At 41.5% G+C, this 27,919-nt stretch overlaps 1 protein-coding gene across 1 annotated transcript; it reads left to right on the top strand.

The window, feature by feature from the left end:
* Nucleotides 1-786: 786 nt before the first annotated feature.
* Nucleotides 787-25,746, top strand: p2rx8 (purinergic receptor P2X, ligand-gated ion channel, 8). The gene is made up of 12 exons (XM_063205416.1): nt 787-1,183; nt 1,486-1,636; nt 1,738-1,809; nt 11,222-11,297; nt 11,687-11,783; nt 11,949-12,029; nt 12,334-12,475; nt 19,330-19,466; nt 20,972-21,065; nt 21,219-21,284; nt 21,527-21,624; nt 23,802-25,746. Exons 1-12 carry the CDS (start codon nt 1,053-1,055, stop codon nt 23,890-23,892), a joined length of 1,236 nt encoding a protein of 411 aa, XP_063061486.1. The 5' UTR covers nt 787-1,052; the 3' UTR covers nt 23,893-25,746.
* Nucleotides 25,747-27,919: the final 2,173 nt, after the last annotated feature.

Genomic DNA, 27,919 nt, shown 5'->3' with positions numbered 1-27,919 from the left:
AGCAACTTTACACACAATCAAATAAATACAAATATTTTTGTGCAGAATTGAGTCATGGTCAAAACCCTCCCTATTAGTGTAACTCGTTTTTGTGTCCTTTCACTGTTGTTCTAGGGTTTTTTTCTTTATTGTGATAGCACAGTGAGGAGTGGGATAGGAAGTGGGTGGGAGAAAGAGATGGGCTAAAGTTGGAATATGACTCTGGATATGAGGCCAGATTCGAACCTGGGTACCCATAACCATCTGCCCATAATAAATGGAACAGGTGTGCGGTGCAGTGGACCCCCCCCATCACCCTTCAGTAGGCCTATAGGAGGCCACTGACTGTCATCAGTTGGTAATCAGTTGATGTCCCAATGCACTTTGTCCAGATCTGTTTTTTTTCCAGTGAAACACAGACGCAAATATGAACACAGTATCCCCCACCCCCTCTCTCTCTCTCTTCATTGCGACCACACTCAAGTACTTGGGCCTGATTAATGTAAAATGCCCTTATTTTCATTCTCTCTTCGAGAAGGTGAAGACCAAGATTCTTTCAGAGCTGTGACATGCACACAAAGGGACACCTCATCATCGCCTAAAACCACATGGGACTGGTGTGCCATTGCATACCAAGCTTTATTACAGACATGCAAAATATGTGACTTTTATTTCCCACGCCTTGCAATTAACTACCCGTGTCATGGTAAACATGTTCCACCTGCACTATTCAACACAGGGTAATGGGAAGGGTAGCCTAATAACGCACAATTCTTGGCACTTGGAGCCTGTGACGCGCGCCGGGATGGGCACAGCATAGGCTATGCGAAAGGCAAGCTGATAATATTTCCTCGCAAATACAACATGCTAACAATCATGTGATTTCAACTCACACTACGGATGTGACAACTGACAAGACAAGTAAAGTGTGAAGATGGTACTTACATCCATTCGATTTCGGAGGTTACTTCAAGTTTTCCAAAGAGCGGAAGTTCACATGTCACTTTGAGTTCACCGGTGCGCATCGGTGTTAGTTTGTCTACACACCCCAGAGACATAGCCCCAGCTGTCAAATGTCTCCGTGTAAGACTTTGTTTCTTGCCGCGTTCGATTACAAAACTGTGAAATATGTCATTGCGGAAAATAAGAAAGTCGGCGTATTATACAGAGTTATTCAGTTGTCCATTCTGGGATACTTAATCGGGTAAGCGCGCGTGCTTCTGTAGCTTAAGTGGAAGTAATATAAATTACCTCTGTTGATAGGATATATGGTATTCTTATTTTTTGTGTTCTTGCCTTATTATGAATGTGACTCCTCTGTGTAGTATTTTCACGAGTTTTGCCTATTTCTTTGCGCAGAGAAGACATTCTGCGTGTGTGCTCACCATGGGTGTTGTCGTTCGAACGGCGCAAACATTTGCGTCAAAGACTAGCAGATATGTTTTTGTCATGGAGGGGTTAATAGAACTGTTGGTTTATACATGTTTCCACTTATCTTTGATGTAGATGGGTTTTTGTAACGAAGAAAGGCTATCAAGCCACCGAGGAGTCCGTACAGAGCTCTGTGATGACCAAAGTGAAGGGAGTTGTGTTGACCAATTCCACTGACATGGGACTGAGTTTGTGGGGACCAGAGGACTATGTTATTCCACCTCATGTGAGTGCAAGCTTCTTTTCAAACTACTATTTTTGTGAAATTCATTTTTTAATGCTATGTAGGCCTATCCTAGCTCTACTTTCCAATTTATGTTGTTGCAGGGAGATGCCAATCTTTTTGTCACTACCAATTTCATTGAAACACCAAATCAGAGGTTAAGCCACTGTGCAGAGGTAGGTACATAAACTTAATTATACAATAGTTTGATTTTGAAAGCAAATACTTTGTGAAACACTTGGAATAATCTGGTTAGTTATTATCAATAGCTGTGCCAAATTAATTTGCCTTTAGAAGTGTAGCACTTTATTTTTGGATCTGATTTATGTGTAGACTGTTACCACAGCTTTGGTTTATTCATCAAGTTTTTAGAAAGTGTGTTGAGTGAACCTGGCTGTAAATTCTCTATCTCTGTGTTGGTGTCTAATGCATGTGGGTTCAGCGCGTAGGTTGTGTAGGGGACACGAAAATATTTAACCTGTGAACCGTGTGAATCTTTATTATGCTGCTTCTGAAAAGCTACAACACTGACATTATGTGTGCAGTGAAATATAACTACAGCCGTGCTGAGTGTGTGTCACTGTGATTCATGCACAAGCAATGGAGGCTTAGCGAACTCCTGAAATTTATGCCAGGGATTCTCCAACAGTTTTGGGCATGCAGGGGCCCCTAATGGAGCAGAAACAAATCACCCAAATGGCAGTTATCACAGTTGTTCTAAATTGTCATTTCAATGCAAAATATGGGCCAGAGTTAACCTGGTTCTCACACAGATGGATGTTCACAAAGTTTAACGAAGATGCACAAAGCGCAAAGGGTCTGATTGAGAGCCAGGCTAGGCCCGTAGGAACAGTTTGTCTTTAAAACAAGGCCGACAGGCGGACAACAGATGCGTCCCTCTATGCCAGTTCCAAACCCCCCTCCCCCCACACCCCGCTGGCCTCCTCATAACGCTCCCCCCTGAGGATGTGCTTTTTGTGTATTGGTCATATTGCCCATGGAAATTCCAAATAATGTGGCAGGCAGTGAAATGACGAGACAAAGCTTTATATTTTGCAGTTTAGACTATAATAAGGTCATCATGCTTGGATTTGGAAAAGAAGCATCTAATTTCAAATTTCACAAGTAGTGGGGCTTCTTAAGTCAATATTTCATTAGAATCTTTCACTTGGTGATACAAGCACCAAATCAGGTACACAGGTGCTCCAGGGCCTACTCTCCCAGAAAAGGTCGCTATCCAGGTGAAAAAACAAGATGGCGGCCATTTTTCAAGATGGCCGCCTCATTAAAGGTGAAAAAAGCTGTTTTCGTCTTAGAATGGCAAGTAATATAGATATCTGAGTGATGGAAATATTAAAATGTATGCATTCTGACCAGGACAAATTCATAGTATCATTATTTCATCACAAAATGGCCACCACTTTTCAAAATGGCAGCCCTTACGTGACTGAAAATGCACATTTATGACATACAGCTGTCCGATAGCAGGTATTCAATAATGCATACTAACCTTGCCATCACTGTTGGAATACAATGTTGTAAAAACAATTTTGTTTACATTCTGTATTAGAGTGATGTTATAGCACAACCAGGGCACAGTGGTGACATCACTACTGTGAGACTCAGCATGGGGTTCAGTGTCGGCTTGTGGTACAATAGCTGTAGTTGTAGTTTACTAACTCTTTAGTATACTCAGTTTAGTTGTATTGTTAGTATTTATAGTCTCCCATATGCTATCCATTTAGAAATGTAGTTAGTGTAGTTAGAAATTTAGTTAGATAGACGCACCTGAATTGACAGGATGTGCCAGCGCGGGAGAGCCGAGCCAAGGGTAACGGGGCTTCAGTTACCCGGATAGTGTACAGATTGCACAGGACTTAAATGACACTGGATGAACGATCGGGGTGGGTGTAGGGCAGAAGTTGCCTGATTTTCATAGACTTCAGATCACATACCGCAATTCTGGTCTGACCAGGACTATAACGATTAGCGTTTCCATACAGGACGAACTTTGTTTCCATGGCCTGGTTAACCCGCCTCTCTCGGCTTGCTACTGGTTGAGGGCTGTGCCGAAGTTTAAACCAAACATTTCTTAGCCCAATAGAAAGTCTCTGCTTAAACCACGTCACTGCCTTGAACACATCTCTACCCAGGACTGTTGGAAATGCACAGTTGATTGGTTCCAGACAAAGTGGGTAGAGATCCCGCTGTAGCGAGAAAGAGCAAGCTCCTGGTCCTAATGTGTGTAGCTGAGCCGAAGGCGTTGCGTCACCAGTAGGGCGGAGCCCGGCTAGGGCAGAAGATGACTTAACCTTGTTGTGTCCCATATCTCAATGTGCTTTGATAATTTGAACGGTTGGGTGGTAAAAGGATAGACCCTCGGCCTTTAACCGTATTACACAAGATGTCTGCTAAAAATCCATTGAGCTGCAGTACGTGTCGGGAACAATACCTCAATCACCCTGACCCTGAGCACGGTGGCCCCGCAAGGTTGTGTGCTCATCCCCCTGCTGTTCACGCTGCTGACACATGACTGCACAACGACCCACAGCACTAACCATCTGATGAAGTTTGCGTACGATACAACACTGGTGGGCCTCATCACTAAGGGTGACGAGACTCACTACAGAGAAGAAGTAGACTTGCTGGCCAGATGGTGTAAGGACAACAACCTCCTGCTGAATGTCAACAAGACCAAGGAGATTGTTATCAACTTTCAGAGGGGCCAAAAACAACTGCTACCACTGACCATCGACAATGATGTTGTGGAGAGAGTGAGCAGCACAAAATTCCTTGGAGTGCACATCAGCGACGACCTCTCTTTGACCACAAACACATCATCACTGGCGAAGAAGGCCCAACAGCGCTTCTACTTTTTGTGCAAACTGAAGAAGGCAAGTGCTACACCCTCCATCATGACAGCATTCCACAGAGGAACCATCAAGAGCATCCTGATCAGCTGTGTGACACAGTGTGGGGAGGAGGTTGCACAGAGCAAAACAGGAAGACACTCCAGCGCATTGTGAACACAGCGTAGAAGATAATTGGAGCGCCACTCCCTCTCTGCAGGACATTTACACCACCCGCCCCACCCGAAAAGCACTGATGATCACCAAGGACATAAGTCACCCTGCACACAAACTGTTCAGTCTCCTGCCCTCTGGAAAGAGGTACAGGTGCCTCCGCTCAGATACCACCAGGCTGGCAAAGACCTTCATACACCAAGCAATCAGGATGCTGAACTCTTAACCCGCCCTCCTATCACCGATAGCCCCCCCTCAACACTGAATTGTGATTGCACATTCTACTTGCACTAACTCGAACACACACACACACACACACACACACACACACACACACACACCACACACACACAACACACACACACACACACACACACACACACACACACACACACACACAGCACTGAACTAACTCAAAGGCACACACAAACATGCACACACATGTTGCTGCTGCTTCATGCCTGTTACTTAATGACTGTACTGGAAAACTGGCTACCAACTATAGTTGTAAATATTGCACATTACAATTGCTTACTTTATATGCATTATTATTTCACAATGCTACTATCACTATATCAGAATCGTCACAATAGGACATAACTGAAAATGCACAACAATACCTCTTCTTAATACATGTTCTATGTATGTCTGTTGTTGCCCAGTTTTCCACTTTATGTGTCTGTAAGGATATTGTATAGGTACTCTAGGTGTAATGCATGTATACTGTCTATGTCTAATTGCCTAAGTCCACACCTAAAGTCTATGTCTATGTCTGCATGGGAAAGTAAGAAACGTAATTTCAATTCTTTGTATGGCCAGTGCATGTAAAGAAATTGACAATAAAACCGACTTGACTTGACTACTAAAACAGACTGGAAGAAGTGCTGCCTCTGTCAGATAGATACAAAAGAGGAGTTGAAGTCTCCCCCTACCCATTACAGCTGTAGTTCTGATGGCTATTCCATGCTAGCCACAAACATACCACAATTTCAAGAGCTCAACCTGCTGCCTATCAGGTTAGATATATAAAGATTGGGTGAAGGAGGTGGTATTGCAGTGTTGCAGTCAGCAATTTTGCAATTCTCCAGGATGCAGGATTAGAGATGATGTGGATCGAATTTGGCCATGGTCATTCCATCAGGTGGCTGCCAATTCATGACATGATGTTGAATCTTGGGCCAGAGAAATCCAAAAGCATGATGTCCTCCTTCCATTCTTTCACTGGCTGTGATGTTGTATCAGCTTTCCATAGCAAAGGCAAGAAAACAGCATGGCAAACATGGGACGTCTGCCCTGAAGTGACTCATGTCTTCAAAAACCTCAGTTCATACCCAGAAGTATACTGAAGATACTGACCTGAACCTTCTTGAGAGGTTTGTCATCAATATTTATGACAAGAACAGCACAACAGACAAGGTTGATGAGGTTAAGACTGGACTTGTTTGCTCGGAAACAAAGATCCTATGATGCCATTCCACCGACAAGTGCATCCCTTGTCCATCATGTTAAACGGTCCGCTGCCAAACTGCCTGTATATGGGACCGGGATACTGTGTGCAAAATGCAAATTGAAAGCCCTGCCAACTGAGGGTGGCAAAAAGATGGCGAGGCCTGGAAAGTTCTCTGGTCAAAGCTTCCTACAATTGCGGAGAGTTGCCAGCAACTGACAAAATGTGGATGCAAGACTGACTGCCGAGGAAGATGCAAATGCTATTGCTTTAGCCTTAACTGTACACAGTTATGTTCCTGCAAATGTGAGGACTAAAAATAACTAATCCAACATCATGTGTATCAGAGAGTTTTCCTACCCAAACAACAAACATGTAATCATTATAGGCCTACTTCTGTTTTTGTAATATTTAGAATCATTCAGTGAGTGTTAGTTTATTTACATGTAATTATGAAAATACTATAATTGTCAATATTTTTTTTTGTGTATCATTGAATTTTCCATGCTCAACATAATATATTTCCATACATAGACATTCAAAATATGATCAGTCAATCAAAATATACATAAAAGCCATTTAAAAGCAGTTCAATTGGCGGCCATCTTGGAAAATGGCCGCCATTTTGTTTTTTCACCTGGATAGCGACCTTTTCTAAAAGGGTAGGGTCTGAAGCACCTCTGAACCAAATTTGATGCTTGTATCACCAAGTGAAAGATTGTTTGAGGTAATTGCTGCACTATAGATCAAGTGGCTACATTACAAATGACCAGATATTATTAGTACTAGGTTATTTATCAACCTTTAGTAGACTATCACGCCATTTCAGCGTCATGTGCATGTGGGAAAGAAACTAAACATTGCCAAATAGCCTAATAAATAAATGAAACCGTTTGGGTGAATCATGCGCTATGGGTTCACCCTTTGGATGCATTGTGCGCTTAATTTTCAATGCCAGCTTTTTACCGTCAAGGCACAAAGCAGTGAGCTTCAGTGGCAGAGTTTACCAAATTCATACGACTGCAAACCAATTAGCAAAAGACGCGTTCTGTCCCGTGCTCTCTCTGAGCGCAAGGGAAAGCACCTGTGAGGTCCACGCGCCCGCCAGCAGAAAACGACTCTCCCTTGCAATATGCCCGAGAACATCAGTAACACAGCGTATGTGAAATGCAAATGGCCCATCTGTCTACTAGTTCGAGAACACTGACTACTCACTGAAACGTAGTGGCAGAATGTTTGCAAACTCACGTTTAGAGGAAGAGCTGTAGCGCTGCTGGTCGCCTGTCAACTTATTACGGTTCCATCTTATTACGGTTCCAGAAGCAGTTGTGAAACCCCTACTAAAAAAGAACAACTTGGATGCACTGGTACTAAACAATTATAGGCCCATATCCAATCTACCTTTCATGGGTAAAATAATAGAAAAAATTGTTTTTAACCAATTAACTGCCTTCCTAATGTCTAATAGCTACCTTGATAAGTTTCAATCAGGTTTCCGTGCCTACCACAGCACTGAAACGGCTCTTATTAAAGTTATGAATGACATAAGATTGAATTCTGATGCTGGCAAATCATCCGTCTTGGTGCTACTCGACTTAAGTGCTGCTTTCGATACAGTTGATCATGCCATACTACTACATAGACTGGAACACTGGGTTGGCTTTACAGGCATAGTGATCAACTGGTTAAAATCGTACTTACAACAAAGAAGTTTTTTTGTCGCCATTGGAAGACATACCTCATCACCGATGTCTCTTAACTGTGGGGTCCCACAGGGCTCCGTTCTGGGACCACTACTGTTCAATCTGTATATGTTGCCACTGGGACACATTATGGAGAATAACTCCATAAATTACCATAGCTATGCGGATGATACCCAACTCTACTTATCTATGTCCCCCAATGACTACACCCCCCTTGAATCACTCTATCAATGCATGGACCAAATTAACAAATGGATGTCTCAAAATTTCCTCCAGCTGAACACAGATAAAACTGAAGTAATTATATTTGGGAAAAGAGAGGAGAGACAAAAGATTGCTACTATCCTTGAAACGAAGGGACTGAAAGCAAGGGATACAGTTAAAAATCTTGGGGTCCTCATTGACAGTGACCTAAACTTCAACAGTCACATGAAAGCTATTACTAAGTCTGCATTTTATCACATAAAAAACGTCTCTAAATTTAGGGGCCTTATGTCTACACATGATCTGGAGAAGCTAATACATGCCTTAATTTCTAGTAAGGTTGATTACTGTAACAGTCTTTTTACAGGCCTCCCCAAAAAGACCATCAAACAGCTTCAACTTGTACAAAATGCAGCAGCAAGGGTTCTTACAAAAACAAGGAAGTACGACCACATTACTCCAATTTTAAGATCGCTGCATTGGCTCCCAGTAAGCTACAGAATTGATTTTAAGGCAATGCTACTTGTATTTAAATCATTAAATGGAATGGGCCCCACATATATACTGGATATGTTTCAGCTGTATGCACCAACCAGGTCACTAAGGTCAACGGAGAAGAACTTGCTGGTGGTTCCAAAAGTCAAAACAAAGTGTGGAGAGGCAGCCTTTAGCTTCTATGCTTCACAGCTTTGGAATCAGCTTCCAGACGACATAAAAAATGCACCCAGTATTAATAGCTTTAAATCTAGACTCAAAACAAAGCTGTTTTCAGATGCTTTTAACTAGCTTGCATTTTATATCATTTTTATTTCTATGTTTGTTTCTTACCATGTGTTTTTATCTGAATGTTTTTAAACACTTTAAAAAAAAAAATATTGTTCTTTTTATGTTTTCTACTTACCATGTGTTTTTAATCTTGGTGTTTTTAGATGTTCTTTGACTTAATTGTCTTTTTTCTTTTTGCATTTTTTTTTTTGTTCTTTTTTTTTTTTGTGAAGCACATTGAGTTGCACCTGTGTATGAAATGCGCTATAAAAATAAAATTGACTTGACTTGACTTGACTTCCATGTCGTGGAGCGTTATGCAATGCAAACGCCCCTATATCCGAGCACAAACATCTGTGTGAAATACTGCCTGCCGACTTCTAAATCGTTCATTTCCATCCTGATGAACCAAAATAGCTGCACAACGCGACACTATCAGCCGAAGTGTAGGCCTATCACAAGACCGTGAACATGAAGTGACACTCACAGTGGTGTTGGTGTGCTGTGGAGAAGGAACGAAGTTGCCTGCCTACCACTGTCCAAACACAAAACAATGCCGAAAATTGAATGCACCCCTCAATTGTCTCACAATGCAATCAGCTTAGCCTTGCCGGTTTGGTAACATATCGTATACGTTTTGACACGCATTCGCTCCAGGCCAAAATGCCTCTCTGCCTCCGCCTTGTGGACACAGGAAGGAACAATTGAAGGAATGCATTTCAGACAGCGTTTCAGACAAGACAGCGTTTCAGACAAGGAATGCGTTTCAGACGGACGGACGGACGGACGGACAGACCCTCTTATAGAGATGCTGGGACGCATCTAAAAATGGGTCTATTGCTGTAGCAATTTTGGGTATTGCACTGTAGCTATCTTTGTCACAGACCCAATGGAAATGCGCTGCATCAAGGCATGCCCTGACCTCACTTTGACACTTTGTACCCAGCTCCACATCCTCTAGGTGGCAGCCCCAAACCCCATCATACGCCAAGTGTTGGTCACTGCATTTCCCTTGTGGTTTCATACCATGGGGGAAGCTGTTACATGTCAAACTAAGGCTGTGTGGCCTGATACACTCAAAGCTCTTTATCAACAGTACGCACACCCTCAAAATCTCTCTCTTTCTCTCTCTCTCTCTCTCTCTCTCTCTCTCTCTCTCTCTCTCTCTCTCTCTCTCTCTCTCTGTCACAGAAACACACACACACACAGACGCACACACACAAGCAAACACACGCACACACACAGAACCAGCTCCTTACACCTCATATGGCAAACCGACAAAGGTCTGGCTGACTCAATCCTTGTCTGCATGTCGAGGACTTCATCAGTAGCGCCAGCCAGGGGCCTGGTATGTAAACAAGCCAGGCTTGACAAGCTTGGTCGTAATGGTGAGAGCTAAGGGCCTGTGTGTCTCCTGCAAAGTGTTATGGCACTGTGCAGCTCTGGATTTTGGTGGAGAATGCCAACGCACACCAGAAGTTTCGAGGTGCAGGTAGCGGGAACTTGTTCACTTCAGAGGGGAAGATACCGCACACTCTTCTCCATCCAGTGCTGAATTTGATCAAACTTGAGAAAGGTCATACTGGCTGAAACGTTGTTTGTTTAATAAAATTCAGCATGATGGACAAGAGTGTGCGGTATCTTCCCTTCTGAACTGTGCAGCTCTGGTTCATGGCAAAATAAGTCATACAGTCAATGTCTAACAGGGATTTGCTCTTTGCATGGGCTTCGGCTCTGATTTTTGTCAGAGTGAACAGGATGAATATTTTATTGATTGTTGAAAAATGTGTAAAAAGGTTCGCTGCTGTTGATGTCTCATAAGCATGAGTGTGAACTTATAGCGTGTGCCAGTGCTCTTCCGGACAGCCCCTGGCCCATATTTATCCTGCATATTAACCCATTGATGACTCGTATGTGTTGTTTAACCTTTGGTGCCTGGAGACATATACGCTGCATTCAGGCTCTTGAGATGTTAGCTTTTTTTAATAAAAACGTGAGTATGTAACAGCTGAATGAACACATTTAAAATGCAACTTATTTCATGTTTTTATGTGCATCAAAGGCTAAGATATTTAGGTTTTGAGGGCAACTTCCCCGTTAAGGACTTAGGCATTCAGCAGGCGTTTTTTGCAGGTGCTTTAGGCATTAATGGGTTAATATACAAATTCTGCTGCCTGCATCAATGAACATACACTTTTTTTCCCCACAAACATTACTCTGACCCGTGGAGTAGCCAAGTCATAATGTACCGTTAGCTTTTCTGCCAGTGGAACTTCCACAGTGCATAGGGCCTACTACAGTACTACAATGTGACGGTGACCGCATCTTTTAAGTAATACATTACGACTTGGTCATTGCCATTCTGGTAGGAAGAAACTCTTAACAGGGGTCAAGTCTTCACACATTACTGTAACATCTGCCTATTTTTGTTATCTTAACCTCTCAGAGCGATAAGGTCCCGGATGGTCGTTGTAAGGAAGACAAAGACTGCCTGGTGGGAGAAGCAGTTACTGCTGGTCACGGTACGATTAAGTAAGCTTGGAGAGGAGAATAAACACGCTGCGATGCTCAACGACTATGAAATGTGAAATTAAACACTCTGGGCGCACTCTGAACCTCACTTAAGTTATCAGTTCACTCAACAACAAAAGATACCTGAAAAGTTGACTGAATAAACGGATAAAGTATCATTACTCTTTGTATGACTCAGTTAGTATCATATAGTCTTCAGTCTATAAAAGCTGCTAACTCTGGGTGTTAACACAGATACGAATGCACACAAGATGGGACTGAAAAAGAGAGCAGATTGTTTGACATAACTAACTGAAGTATCTTGTAATGTGCAATTTTTTAGCAGGCGGTTGTTTGTTTAATTGTAACAAGCAAAATAATTGTCATTTTTACACGGCAGGTATAAAGACTGGCCGATGCTTGAAGAAGGATGGAAACAACTCTGGGACATGTGAAATATACGGCTGGTGTCCAATTGAAAGAACCCAGATATCCCAGTGAGTGTACTCTCTGTATTGTATCAACCCTTTCCTAATTGAGGACATTGTGTAAACTCCAACATTTTCCCCTCGTAAATGAATAGAATACAAGGTTGCGCTAGATACATGGATATGAGCTTGTTTATTTGGTGGAACACTTCATGTTTTTCTTCTTCATTTCAGCGTGCCTCTACTAGGTAAAGCTGAGACCTTCACCATCTACATCAAGAACTTCATCAGGTTTCCGAAATTCAGCTTCTCCAAGTAAGTAAAAAAATCATGTTAAGCATTGCAGAAACATTTAGAAACTTTTTTAGAGACATACAGTAAGGCTGTGTTTGAAAAATGTAGTGATTGATTGATTGATTGATTGATTGATTGATTGATTGATTGATTGATTGATTGATTGATTGATTGATTGATTGATTGATTGATTGATTGATATAAATGTAAGGGAAGGATTTCAAATGTGCGACCAATCAAACAGACAGTGGTTCAAAACAACCTTCTCAAACTAGGACGCCAGAGGCTGTTGTGCTTATACTACGTCAACTCTTCACGATTATAGGTCAAACGTCCTGGAGACAAACAACGCCTCTTATCTGAAGACCTGCCTCTACCATGAATCGCTCCAGCCCTACTGTCCCATATTCCGACTGGGGGATATTATCAACAGAACTGGGCACAGGTTCCAGGACATGGCACAATCAGTGAGTTTTGATTTCTAGCAGCTGATCTGTGGACTGATGCTTCCCATAATGTCCTTGTTTGGTCGATTTGGTTTACCCAGGGGTGTTGTTCAGAAGGGTAAAGTGTGACTGAGTCACCAGGGCCCCATGTATATAGGGGGCCCACACACAGTCCGATTTATGAAGATATATGGCTGGGGGGGTCCATTGGAGCTGATTATACATAGGGCCCAAAATTGGCTGCTACGCCCCTGGACCTGACCATCAAGCTGTGCTACAAACTGTTCCTACATCAGTGGTTTGGGTTAGGGTTTGAGTCAGGTCTATGTTGACAGCCTACTGGTAGCTCATTTGTTTCAACAAAGCCAATTTCGAGAGTATACTGACACTGCCATATGGTATGAGTAAATACTGGCAGTGTCATAAGAGTACATTGACACACTTACAGGCGTGTTCATGGATCCTAGGATAAAGAGGACCGCTTTATTGCCCTTGACTTGATAAGAGGAAAACACGTGTTGAGGTTGCTGGGTACAAGGTGCCATGTCTACGGTAAATCTGAGAAGTTATTGAATCGGCTCTTTTTGAAAGATTTGTTAGCTTTTAACCCCTTAACACACATCATTATAAATTAGCTATTACCAGAATGGCAAAGGCCAAGTCGTAATGTATTACTGGTAATACAGGCCCCGTGCACTGTCATAGTAGTGTAGTGCTATGGTGGTTAACTTTCAATGTCTGTTATAGCGTGCCACAGGAGGTACGGCGTGCATTAAAGGGCTACATAGGTTCTCCCTTTAGCACCAGGAAAACACATTTACAAAGCAACGCACAGGTCTGTGAAGCAGTCCTTCTGCCTGCTATTGTTTTAGTGTTTCCCATTTTAATAAAATCACATGATGATGGTAAAGAACATATTCAAGCTATTCCATTTTCTAGATCTCAACAAGAGAGCTTAGGAAGTCTAACGGGTGAAGTCTGAATACGCTCTTGATTAGTGTGCTCTTGGCCAGTGCTGTTATCAAAACAGTCCTTGAGATGTTTGTGATAAATCAGCAAATGGAAACACACATAATACTGGCGAAGGAGCTTATATACAGCCACTGTCTACCATAGTCAACAACACATTATTTTACATCTAAATATATCTTCTATGTCTGTCCACAGGCTCTTTAGTGATACTTGCATCACATCAATACTTTGTATTAGATGTATTTCAAACCTCACAATCAATCTCTTAATAATGAAACTTGACAACACCATATTGCCCATCTCTGTAGCAACTGCAGTCACACATTTACATATACTGCTCACATGTGCAGTGATTTTATATTTGTGTATTTATTGACTTACTGTAAGCTGTGCTCTTGGGTGGATTTGGACCTGACAAAACAGATGAGATAGTAAGACGGCTCAGTGATAGAAATGTAAAAAGAGAGATGGAACATTTCACATTAGTACACTGCAAAATGTTGTGGTTTTTGCGCAGCGGGCCTTGTTGCTTTTGTCTCCTCAAGATTGAAAATGAAAGTGCAAGAAAAGTTCTGTTTCATAATGAGAGCGGTACAATAGAACTCCACCTGTCGAATGATGCCATGTGGTCACAGATCACACAAGTGAAAGTTTGTGAAGATGTTTTTAAGCACGTACAGTGTACTGGCCGCACCCTACTCTACTTTCATGAACATTGTGGTGGCTGCAGAAGTGTTCTTATTCTGTTGAGACAATAGGTTAGAGACTGACTTGCAGCATCCTAGCCCCATCAGGCATGCACACACACACACACACACACACACACACACACACACACACACACACACACACACACACACACACACACACACACACACACACACACACACACACACACACACACACACACACACACACAGTATGTGCACTGCATGTATGGTATAGGCTAGAGATTTTAGTTTTATACCATTTAATTTGGTGATTGATGCATGGCTATTACGAGATCTCACAGCCCTGAATCTCCATGTGCAAGGCAATAGGCTACCTGTCAGACAGGTGTGGACCGTTTTGTCCTAATGGTAAAATCTAAGAACTAAGGAGCTGTTTCCATGTGGCAGGATTTTTTAAAATGTGGATATTTTTTTTCTCCTGGTGACATTGGTTTTGGCCTTCCGTTTCCATGTAGCAGATTTTTAAAATCCAGAATCCAGATATAAAAAAGGAGGCTTTGAAAATATCCCATTTGCATTTGTCAAACATTTATCCACATGTTGGGTTTACACCTAAACAGGAGAAAAAATAGCAGGCTTGAAAAATAGGAGGCTACATGGAAACAGCTTCTAATAAGTAATGGATTTCTGTATGGTTGGGATTCAGGCATATGTTTCTTGCCACCTGGTACAATAATAATGAGGCAATAAACACAGACACAGACACAGGAGCAGAGGAGCCAGTTCCCTATAGTTAATGTCTGTCAATATCATAACATAGTAATATAGTCATAAAAGTCTAGCCGTTATTACAAATCACAGCAGCAGATGGCTAAGATCCCCATTTTGTAACAGCTTTGCTTGCAATAAACAAATAACCACTATATGCACCTGTGCTCCAACCTGGATTCTCATAAAAACCCTTGTGATTTCTTACCTTTTGTACATTCACTACGTTAGATGATGTTTTTAATTAATTAAATAAAATAAAAAAATAATTCAGAATGAAATAGTTCCCTCTACTTTACTTTGATCTTTCCTTTAATACTAAGTTCCTTTAGAACTAAGAGGACATTTTCAAAGCGGAATTAAGCTTTATTCAGAATTCAGAGTGAATTCCGAATGAAATGTCTCGTAGCCATTGTCTGTATGTTAGGCCCATGACCAAGGTTTGCCTTTTGTCCAACCGTCTAGGTAGTTCTGCAAATTTGTTTTTTCATCAAGTTATTATCTTAAATTATATCCTTGACTACAGGTATAATCTGCACAAAGCTAGGTGGTGACGGTTGTCCCCGGCCCAGGGACAGAGGGGCCCCAGAATTGGATTCTCATTACATTGTATGTATTGAGCGGGGGGCCCTCAAATGACTTTTTCCTGGGGCCAGCCAAAGCTGTCAGCGGCCCTGGTTTCAGTGGTCTCATAGATGCATTAAGATGCATTATTTGAAGCTTCCCTATGTACTTACATTCAGTTCAGTTTCGGTTAACCGTTTCAGCGTGTGCTAACACTGACGTTTTTTTGTGCATGATACAGTATTTTATAGTATTCGGCTTTAAGTGACAAACAATAGATTAGGTAATACAAAACATTATACAATATTGCGTCACATATATTAGCCCCAACACTAGAACTTTCTGTAATTATTCCTGTAGATTTATATTAAATGTATCTTAGTTATAACAGTACAAACACACAATCCAAGATACACATATGCATGAACATATGTGGGAATGTATAAAGGACATGACAAATCTAAACAACAAGGAGAGAGCACTCAGTGTGTACAATGAAAAGGAGCGTGCAGATGATTTGAATATGTTTTATAAAAGATTTGACACTGGGGGGGACGGGGGCCTGCCAGTAAATGTGGTCTGTGGTGTTGATGATAGAATTGTCATAGACACATCTTCTGTAATAAAAGTTTTTAAGGCCTTGCACATTAGGAAAGCTAGTGGACCAGACAGGATACCCCCACTAATTTTACACAATTTTGCTTGGGAACTTTCGGCAGCTTGGTGCCCGGTGTTTCAGCTCTCTGTTGATACACACACCATACCCACTGAGTGGAAAAGATCTATAATAATTCCTGTTCCTAAAAAACCCTGCCCAAGAGAAAACAATGATTTTAGACCAGTAGCACTAACTTCAGTAATAATGAAATCCTTTGAACGTGTAATGTTGAGTAAATTAAGACCACAAGTCCAAAATCTACTTGATCCCTACCAATTTGCATACAAAGATAGAAGAAGCACTGGGGACGCTTTATGCACGACATCCCATCTTATTCTGAAGCACTTGGAAAACAGCAAGGCCTATGCCAGATTGCTTTTTATGGATTTTAGTTCAGCTTTTAATACCATTATAGCAACTTTTTTGTTAGACACATTAAAACAAATGGAGGTGAACCCAGCAATGATTAAATGGTATGAGGCCTTCCTTACTAGGAGGACACAGCAAGTAAGGCTTAACTCCACACTGTCAGACTCTTTGACTATCGATATTGTCCCACAGTGAGTTCCCCGTTATTGTTTACTTTGTATACTAACGAATGTAGAAATTACCATCAAAATGATTTTATAATTAAGTTCTCAGACGACAAAGCAATTCTGAGTCTTTTAATGCAGGACTCTGATATCTCTGGTTATCAGGAAGAAATAGACAGGGTGGTGAGGTGGTGTGAGTCTAATAACAACTAACGACTAAAACAAAAGAAAATAATCTTTGACCCAAAATCCATAGGAAATCATACTGTGGTGACATTGAATGGGGAGGCGATGGAACAAGTAGCCACATTCAAATACCTAGGCGTTTTATTTGACTCTGACCTAAAATGGGGCCAGCAGGTTGAGTTTTTATGTTCAAGGATCAGTCAGCGTCTTCATTTTTTGAGAAGGCTGAGAGTGTTTGGGATTGACAAAGACATAATGATGGCTTTTTACAATTGAATCCATTATTAGATATGGCATCACAGTATGGTTTGGGAACTTGTCTGTTAAATTGAAGGCCCAACTACAAACCCTCATAAAAAGAGCAGGGAAAATTATGGGCATGCCCCCTCCCACATCACTTCAGGTTTTATTTGATGAATCAGTGATGAGGCAGGGACAGACAATTGCAGAGGACTAGGAACATATTTTGCATGGTGAATATGAACTGTTACCATCAGGTAGAAGATATAGGATACCAAATTGTAAGTCCAATAGGTTTAAATTTTCAGTGGCTCCTTGGTCTATTACATTGCTAAATAGTACGTAGGTGTGTGTGTGTGTGTGTGTGTGTGGGGGGGGGGGGGTCTTCCTAGTTCCACGCTGCTAAGGCTGTATACTCAGGATTATTTTGTGTGTAAATGTTCTAGGTCTATTGAATTGGGGAGTGTCTGTGTGTGTGTGTGTGGGTTGAAAGAGTCATGGTATGATATAATTGTGTGTATATGTTCATGTTTGGATGTAGGCTACATGTTACATGTTTTGTGGTCCAGTCCTGCATGTTAAGTGTGTTTTTTGTGTTTGTCTAATGTGTTGATATGTGTTCTCTGTGTAAACGCTTAGACTCTCTGTGCCCATACCAAATTTCTCTCTAGAAGAGACAATAAAGGCTCATCCTATCCTATCCTAACATGCTCACTTGCTCGCTCACTCGCTTGCTCTCTCTTTCTCTCTCTCTCTCTCACTGTCACACACGCATATCCGTGCAAAAGTGTAGGTGTATTACAGTTCGCTAGCTAAAAAAAAAGAATGTACTGCAAAATCAGCTGCAGGGTAGTCACGTACAGTGTAGAAATGCCAGAACCTCACATCAAAGCAGCTCTTTTCGAAGGTGTGAATGAGATCCTCTTTCACTTACTGTTCTCACAGGTGCACAGACGACTTTGTCTTAACCACAGGGGATTTTAGATGTGATCAACGTGCCCGACCCTCTGACCTGTTAAGGTGTCAGACAGGTGTCAGACAGAAGTGAGTGGGTGGTTGTGGATTGATGGTGTGATGATGCAGGAAATTGAAAAAGTAACCAAACACAAGGTGATAATAACAAGGTTGTGTAAATCCTCACCAATGTCTTCAAATCCTAGAAAATGTGCCATTTTCTCGTCGTGATGCAAGATAAGGCTTATTTACAGGTCCAGAAACAAAGTTAATGAATCACTGCAAACTGGTGGAGTGATGTGCTGTGATTTTCATTTTAATTTCAGTGAACAATGTGTTCTGTCCATGCTTCAGAAAACCTGTAAAAGCATGGGCTTAATGACTTATTCACTAAAATAAAATAAAAATCTGCAAATCTAAGTCCGCCTGTGTGAAGTGATTCATCAACTTGCTGCGCATAGGAACTTTATTCCTTCTAAGTGCTTATCTACAGATTTCTGTAGCTATATCATGTAGTAGTATGTAGCAGCATAAACAGACTATAGACATTAACCCCACATTCTCCCCTTGGCCCCAAACACACACACACACACATACACACATGCGCGTACACACACGTGCATATGTGCATACGTACAGTAATACATGGTTATACCTATGTTAAACCCAATTTCTCTTGGGCACAGGTGCATTACAGCTCAGTCCTAAAATAATGGACAGGTAAGGAGAATACTGTAGGCTACAAGGGAGCTCTACACATCATCCAGCAGGTGTGTCATAGTAGGACTTGTGGGTCAAAGATGTTTTTTTGTGGCTCAGACGACAGGTGGTGCAACGTCATCTAATGCCAGTAAATGAATTAGTAATTGGTGGTTGATATGCTGCAATGAATATGCTTCTTAGATAGTCCACTAAAAACAAACAAACAAAAACATCCATACAATAGTGGCACTGGCTGTCGTTGCGCAGCCCTGACATGTGCTACTGCTGAAACGTCACTGGCTGTTGTTACTGTATGTATGAAGGACCAGAGCACACTGCCGTTTAATCTTTTAGCTTTTATTTAGTCTAAACACAAGTGACTGAGGTTTCGATATTCACTTGTGTTGGCACTAAATAAAAACTGCAAGATTAAGCTGCAGTGTGCGCCAACTCTTCCTTAATAAACAACAGCTTTTGAACATAGACAACTGACACAGGCATGGGATGGCTGTTAGTTATATACTGTATTGGCCTGCCTTTTGGAAAATGTCAAAACACCACAATTGCTTTTTCGGCTTATGCATTCTCTTCTTCTGGCCATGGTATGTGTGTTTTGTGCTTATTTAGGGTGGGGCGATCGGGATCCTGATAGACTGGAACTGCAATCTAGACCGAGACGCGTCCGAGTGCCAGCCCATGTACAGCTTCACCCGCCTGGACGTCAACTCCTCTGTCAGCTCCTCCACGTCTGGATACAACTTCAGGTAGAGCCCCCCTTCATGACGCACTGCAGGGCAGGGGTGGGGGACATATGTCTTGAGGGCCTTTTCCAGGCCCCGATGTAATTTTAATGCTATGCATGAAATGAAATTTCATGAAATATGACATATTTTGTAAAGGAATCTTAAAAAATACATTTGCAAGGGGACCTAGAAAAGTTGCTTCTGTTATAAAGGTGTCTGCCTTCAATATAGGCCTGAAGTCCTGGTTTGTGTTCATAGTACGGCCCTTGGGGGACTTTAAAGGCCCTTGGAGGAATTTGAAGTGGCTCCTTGAATGAAACGGGTTCACCACCCCTGCTGTAGGGTCTTAACATGAGGCTGATACACATTCAGAAACATTCACTTTTCACTACATGAGACACCAGGGAACATATCAGTGCGTACAGTGTGTCCTATGTAGTGATTAAGTAAACATTTTTGGACACGGCATAGGTCACATCAACTTCAGGTAGAACCTCCTTCATGACTCGGGGAAGAGTCTCTTCAATGAATCTGGTGCTGAATCTGAAAACTTCACTGGGGCACACCATTCACAAGACACTAGGGAACAAACCATGGCACGGCAGCACAACTTGTGTCCTATGCAGTGACTTGATAGGTCACATCAGCATACAACTTCAGGTAGAGCCTCCCTCAGGCCTTAACGTGAATCCGGTGTTTGAATCCGGTGTTTGAATCCGAAACAGTCACTTCTTAGAACCTGCAACCTTCTGGTTCTAAGACCATGCTGCCTTCCAACAATATAGGGCTCTAGGGCAACCTTTTCCAACTTTGTGCGGACTTAACATTTTCATAAATGTTCGGGGCCCACCTCTGACCCAATAAACAATAAACCTCAAACAAGTAGTCAACAGCAACACACATAAATATAATGTTTGGAAGTCAGAGGCGTGCTCAGTCCCTTTAGGAAGATGAAAAAAGTATTCTTGTGGGTGCTCTTTGGTTCAAGGTTCAATGTCAAAAAAGTTGCTTGAAAAGAGAAAAAAACTTTTCTTCACCAAGGCACTCCAAAAAGTATAGTTAAAAATGTCTTTATTATTATGACATGTCCACTAAGGACTTTTAAAATTGCCCACGTGTAGCGGCAGTTGAGCCTTCTTCAGGGCATGCCCTGAAGAAGGCTCAACTGCCGCTACGCGTGGGCAATTTTAAAAGTCCTTAGTGGACATGTCACAATAAAGTTTTTTCTCTTTTCAAGCAACTTTTTTGACACATAAATATAATTTAGATTTTTAAAAAGAAAATGATTTCAAGGCCCACTTGGAATATCTTCAGGGCCCATCAGTGGCCCCGGCCCACAGTTTGGGCATCGCTGCTCTAGGGAACAGCAACACAACCTGTGTCCTTCACAGTGAAGAAGTTTAGTTTTTTTGACCTGGCATAGGTCAAGGCTGTGTTCAGCAGAGTTACTCCATGCCACTGGTCTAACCACGTGCTGTGCAAGTTTGTTGTGACATTAACAACAGCGCTGATTGAATCTACTGCAGGTATGTACGCTATTACAAGAATGCCACGGGACACACCTACCGGACCTTATTTAAAGTGTACGGCATTCGTTTTGACATCATGGTGCATGGAAAGGTATGTAAACAATGCGGGCTGCATTTCTATGGTAAAGCAGGGAACACTGTCATTGTTGTTGACACAATTTCACTCTCACTCCCTATCTCTCACACACTCATACACACAATATCACTGCTGAAAATAAATGATATTGTTTACTTGTATCTATAGGCTGGGAAGTTCAATATCATCCCCACCATGATTAACATTGCATCAGGACTTGCTCTAATGGGTGCTGTAAGTATTGAATGTTTTGTTATGTCTTATGGCCGTTTTTTTCCAGATCACCACAAGGGGGCAATATTACCACTAATTACGCAGAGCCGTGTATATATATCTCTATATACGGCTCTGTAATTACGGTGTACTCTATGCCTTTCCAAGTTCATTCTCAAAGTTGTCTGTTACTGTAACGTATTCTATTTGTTAAATATGACTACAATATGAACAGGTATGAAAACAGTGTATGTTTTGTACAGGGTACATTCGTCTGTGATTTGGTTTTGCTCTACATAATGAAAAAGAGAACAGACTACAGAAGGAGAAAATATGAAAGTGTGAAGGAGCCGAACTCCAGGTACTGTAATTTATATTCATTTCATTTCAGATAGAGAAGTTGAGGTTATCACATTCAGGGCTGGATTAATGCACAGGCTAGATATGGCTGCAGCCTAGGGACCCCCACCTGTCACGGGGCCCCTGATTGGCCACAAGAGAAAAATTGCAGAATTGTGACAGGATGCAATGTAAAAAACGTGTCTGTCGTCCTGAGTACAGTTGGTAAACATGTTATCCTTCATTTCTAGCAGAGATGTGGACTTGTGACTTGTGACTTGGAATGACTTGTTACTTGAGTCACAAATGACTTGACATGAGACTTGACTTGCCAATATTAGGAATGACTTGTGACTTGACTCGACTTGTAAGCTATTGACTCGAGACTTGACTTAGCTTGCAATGACTTGCAATATCATTCCAAATTTGAATATATAATTTTTTTTGCATTTGTTTGCATATAAATGCATGACGAAAATAAAACCTTTATTTTTTATTTTTTATTTATAAATGATTTACCCTTGAACAGTACCAAAAGGCCTACTATTTTTGTTTAGAACCCTTTACGAAAATTGACCATGGTTTTACTGTAGTAACCATGGTCTCTCTAAGTCTGATTGAAGGAGAGGATTGTGCACATCCCAGAGAAAGGTGCAGGACGAAGGCCAACTGTAGTTTTCATAGTGAGAAGTCTGCACACATAGAATCCTTTTTGTTGTGTTTGACTTGTCACTCTCTAAGTCTGAACTATCCATAGTATCACTATGACTTATCCTTTTTTTCAGCATGGTTTGTGTGTATGGTTTAAGTTGACGGTTAAAGCTCGCACATCCAGGCGTCTGACCCGGGAGCAGGACCAATAAGTAGCCAGATAAAAAAGGAGCGAAAAGTCCGATACAACCAGTATGTAATGTTCCCAATTTCTTTTTTTTTTCTGTGACGTAAGGGTTCTGCCCGAAACGTCACGGAAAAATAAAATAATAATTGGGAGCATTAAATCCTGGTTGTAGGGGACTTTTCTCTCCTTGTTTGTGTCTATGGATTAACATAGTCAAACCAAAAAAACGTGCCGAACCATGCTAAAAAAAAAACATGAAATCATGGTATACCATGGGTGGTTTTCGTAAGGGACATGACTGGCGAAGGGGGACATGCAAAGCAGTGTGGAGAGGTAATGAATTTTATAACCAAAAGTAATTGTCAATATTGCACATAGAATACAAGGTGACTTGTAAAAAATGAGACTTGGATTGGACTTGACTTGGCTTTGGTACGACTTGGACTTGACTTGGTCAAATGTGTCTTAACTTGTGACTTGACTCAGACTTGATTGGAGGGACTTGAGACTTACTTGCGACTTGCAAATGAGTGACTTGGTCACATCTCTGATTTCTAGCTCGTAATTATGACACTGTCTATGTAAATTTCTTGTGAAATGTGCCTTCTTGTGAAATGTGCCACAGCAACCTGTAGCCTTGGGGGCCCAGGCCACCTTAATCTGGCCCTGATCACATTTGCTTAACTAAAGCCACAGTGGATGATGTATGAATTATAGGCCTAGTTTGTTACCTCCGCCAAGGAGGTAATGTTTTCGGTTGCGTTGGTTTGTCTGTCTGTCTGTCTGTCTATTTGTCTGTCTGTTTGTCTGTCTGTTTGTTTGTCAGCAGCTTAACTCAAAAACGTATCAATGGATTTGGACGAAACTTTATGGAGTTGTTCATTATGACCCAAGGAACAAGTGATTAAATTCTGGTGGTGATCCGGATCACAAACCGAAACCAGGACTTTCTGAAAGATTCTGTCAGCAGCATAACTCAAAAACAAACCAATTGATTTGGTCGAAACTTTGTGGCGTTGTTAGTAATGACCCAAGGAACAAGTTAAGAAATTCTGGTGGTGATCCGGATCACGAACCGGAACCAGGACTTTTTATAAGATTCTTCACCATTGCTTGCCAATATATCTCACCCCTAGTTACCAGAAATTGAATTGCGGGGACTCCACAAAAAGAAGGCAGAAAGACTTAGGGTGTAACATAGTCAAATGTTCTATCAAGCAGCTTCCTTGGCGGAGGTCTGCGCTCTCTGAGTGCTTCTAGTTTTAGTTGTATTGTATATGTTCATCACAGTGGCGTTGCATGTGAAAAGGGGAACATTTGAAATATTAGTCCTCCTAAGCAGGCCTATGTTTTTTTTCTAGGGCTGAGAGCAATGAAAATGAAGTCGAAGAAAATGGATTCCAAGACTGTGGAGAAACAGAAGTGATGAAAGACAATGATTCACAAGTCTGACCCTACTGACTGCTTTTTGACTAACTACAGTGCAGAGGTTATACTCTATCCCTGCAGCTCCCCCAGACTTTTTCCAGTGGGACCGCCTTTTGGACCTAAGAACATTTTCACGGCCCTGCCGTGGCCAACCAGTGGGGCACTCGTCGTCTGCCATGCGGCTGACCCGGGTTCGAGTCCCGGCCCGGGTCCTTTGTCAGCCCTTCCCCGTCTCTCTCTCCCCGCTGGCTTCCTGTCAAGGCCTTCACTGTCCCATCATAAAATAAAGACAAAAAGACCAAAAAGAATATATTTTTTTTAAAGAATATTTTCGCAACACTCCACCAATGGGTTTTTTGTCCGTTGATATTGCAAGATATTGCTAGAAACTCACAGGAAAATGCGTCAATATCTGTCAACCATACAAGTGAATTATTGTTACCATCCACATTATGGAATTATGGTAGCTGTTAACCTGTGGATTTCCTGTTTTAATGAAAAGTCCCAAAGTGTATTATGTCTTATGAGGCCATCCTATGCTAGGTCTCATGGGTATGTTTTTTTCTGACTTAGTTATTCCTTGATTTGTTTTTTAACCTTTGACCCAGCTACCTTCAACCTTTGCCAAACTTGTGTCTTATGTCTTATGTCTTTTTTTAATCAAACTATCACAGCACATTCAGCTGCATGTTGTATGAATTGTCCTATAATGATTTTATTTTTAATTCACACTGTAAGAAATCGAGATGAAGATATTGTAAGTGTTTGATGACAGGCACTTTAGTCCAGTCAGTCAGTCTGCAGCCTGTTGCTGAAGAACTGAACATGTTACCATGTTGTTTTGTTTGCATTGTTTACATTTTATACTTGAAATGATATTTTTGTTACACTTTTAGGTTTGCAATTGCATTTGCATAAATCATGTCTTAAATAGCTGCTTTATAAGGTTTCTCTGCAGTTTCACACCGAACATGTCAATATAGGACGGCAAATGACCAGGCCTCAATACTGCCCTACAAAGGCAATGTGCAATAAGTATATACATGTTTTGTCAAAATTGAGTTTAGACTAAAAAAAATGTTTTTTATAACACCTCCTTGACATTGTGACAAAGCTTTATCGTCCAAATGTGTCCCATTTTAGATATACGTATTGTTATGTTAAATTTGCAGTAACTACAATATCCAACCTAATACCAAGGCTTTCAAGGTATTTTCTCAGTTTCAGTGTTGACATAGTTATTGCACTTTGTCTTTGTATAGAATATAGAATATAGAATACATGATGCCAAAGTTACCCTTTTGCTTTGCATAATGACATGGTTGGCCACACCTAAACTCAACCATCACTTAAATAAAACCCTTTTACACCAAGGTGGTACCTTTTCATATACCTTTGGTGCAAGTAGGTCACAGTATCAAGGTCTGGTCAAAGTGTTGTATAATGACACGTTGAAGTGAGACCATGTTGCTCTGTAGTTCTCTCCATGAGCGACAATTCCGTCCCCAGCCTGTAAAGTGACCAAAAAATTAGAGCCACAAGGTATTGCTTTAAATCAAGGGTTCTCAACGCAGGGTCCGGGGACCCCCTGAGGGTCCATGGCACATTGGCAGGGGATCCTTATTCTAAGACTTACATGTTAGCCACGTGACCCTGTTAGCCTACGTTAATAATCAGTCACATCACTATCTCTCTGAGAGAGGCTAAAATAGCTTGGTGAGCCATTCGAAAGGCTACAAGCAGAGTCATGCCATAATCATTTGCAATAACATGGCTATTTAAAACAATTGTGGTGGTAACTGTAATGGGATTATGAGGGGGTCCTTTGAAAATGTTCCACTCCCTTTGGGGATCCCTGGGCTCTGGCAACAAAACAAGTATGAGAAGCGCTCCTTTAAAACTAGACTGCCTGTGCAGTCGCCTTCGACTGCTTAAGGTATATCCCCGAAACGCAACGCTTCCAGTCCCCCATCATTCCTACTACTCCCGTCCACCATTTCGTAAACGTATATGATACATACAGACGTGACATGACGTGCATAGGCTTAAAACCAAACGACTATTGTGAAAATGAAGCAAAAAATGGGGCAAATGGTAATACTGTTTTAATGGTTCAGTGGATATACCACATTAGGTACAGTGTAATAACCAGTGTAACAATATTTAATACAATGTAATTTTTTTTACTTACATCATGTGTTTGTGCGTAAGTGGTATTACATGGTATTGCATATTGTTACACTGGTATTACACTATATTAATGGTATTGCATACTGTTACACTCGTTATTACACGGTACCTGATATTGCATATTGTTACACTGGTATTACACTAGTATTACATGGTATTAAATAGTGTTACATTGGTTATTACACTGTACCTAATATGGTAGATTCACTGAAATGGTGAACCATTAAAATAAGGTGTTACCGGGCAAATCAATCCACCCAGTCAGAAGTTATGGGCCAAATGAAAATTCCGCCATTTTGAAACTGTTGTCGTCCAAACTCGAATCAGTTCATGAACCTACCCTAGAGCATTCACACACCAAATCTGGGACAAATCCATCCACCCGGTCAGAAGTTATGGACCAAACAAAAATTCGGCCATCTTGAATTCAGCCATCTTGAAAGTGTTGACCTCCAAACTCGAATCAGTTCATGAACCTGCCCTAGAGCATTCACCCAAAAAATCTGGGACAAATCCAAACATCCGTTCAAAAGTTATCGCGTTAACACGAAAGACCTTACGCGGCGGACGCGGCGGACGCGGACGCGGACGCGGACGCGGCGGCGGCGCACGCAAAACCATTACATCCCCGACGCTCCGCGTTTCGGGGATATAATTACTAGTCATGTTGTATAGATCACTTAAAACCAACTGCCAATAAATAAAGAAATAACTATTTTAACTAGATTGCATTCTCGCAGAAAATGCTGGAAGCGGGCTTGCCTTTTGGGGCAGAGCTGAGCAGTTTCATTTTTGATATCGCTGTACTATAAATTAAAAACAAACTACTATTGAGAAAGCAAAGCTAAACGAAATGTTGGAAAAATCCATCCACCCAGTCAGAAGTTATGGGCCAAACAATTCAGCCATCTTGGATTCAGCCATCTTGAAAGTGTTGTAGCTCCGAGTTTTGGGGATATACTTAATGACATACATGGTATTTTAAGTTGGCTAAGGAACACTGCATATGATATAATTTTGAAATCAACATGGGTCCGAGTGGGATTTGAACTCACAACCTCCATATCTCTAATCCCGCGCCTTTGCCATTGATACTAAATGGCATACATGGTATTTTAAGTTGGCTAAGGAACACTGCATATGATATAATTTGGAAAATTAACATGGGTCTGAGTGGGATTCGAACTCACAACCTCCATATCTCTAATCCAGCACCTTTACCATTGAGCGAAGCAGCTGGCTGTCATAAACATACCAGCAAGACAATATCAGATTGCATTGAAGAGCTGAACAATAGACCTCTAGAATGGTAGTTGCAGGTGCTCGTTAAGAATAGAATGTTGAGAGAAAGTGACAGTTGAGATGGAACCTTTGTTCTGATTGACTGTATGGCAGTTAGTATGGTGCTCTAAAGCAGAGGGCAGAATAAAAAACAGTTTCTAGTTTTTAGATTGCTGTTGTGTATAATACAGTAGGCCTATATCAGATTGTAATTCAGGGCATTATCAGATCCTTAAGGATGCACAGCTCATCTTGAGAAATTGTTATTTTGCAGAGCCCAGAATATCCGCTAGCATGTTTTCAGACACACACAGGGATTAATCATCTTGTGGTCTCTTAAAGTCACCTACATTGTGCTACCTCCCAACAGTAGCCTTTGATGACCCACTTTCAATATAATGATGCAGGTCACCGCCTCACAGCTGCTGCTTGCCCTGGTCTTGGTCATGGGCTGTAGTTAAAGCCCACACAATCTTATTATTAGCAGTGGCCTAGTGGTTAGGGAGTTGGTCTTTCAATCTGACAGGTGAAGGTTTGAATCCCACCTGACCTCTCCCTACGACTCCATCCATGACTGAAG

Source organism: Engraulis encrasicolus, chromosome 8 (assembly GCF_034702125.1).
Source record: "Engraulis encrasicolus isolate BLACKSEA-1 chromosome 8, IST_EnEncr_1.0, whole genome shotgun sequence".
In the NCBI taxonomy this organism is placed as follows: domain Eukaryota; kingdom Metazoa; phylum Chordata; class Actinopteri; order Clupeiformes; family Engraulidae; genus Engraulis; species Engraulis encrasicolus.
Note: the sequence above shows the minus strand (reverse complement) of the source record. Positions and strands in the feature narration are given on the sequence as shown.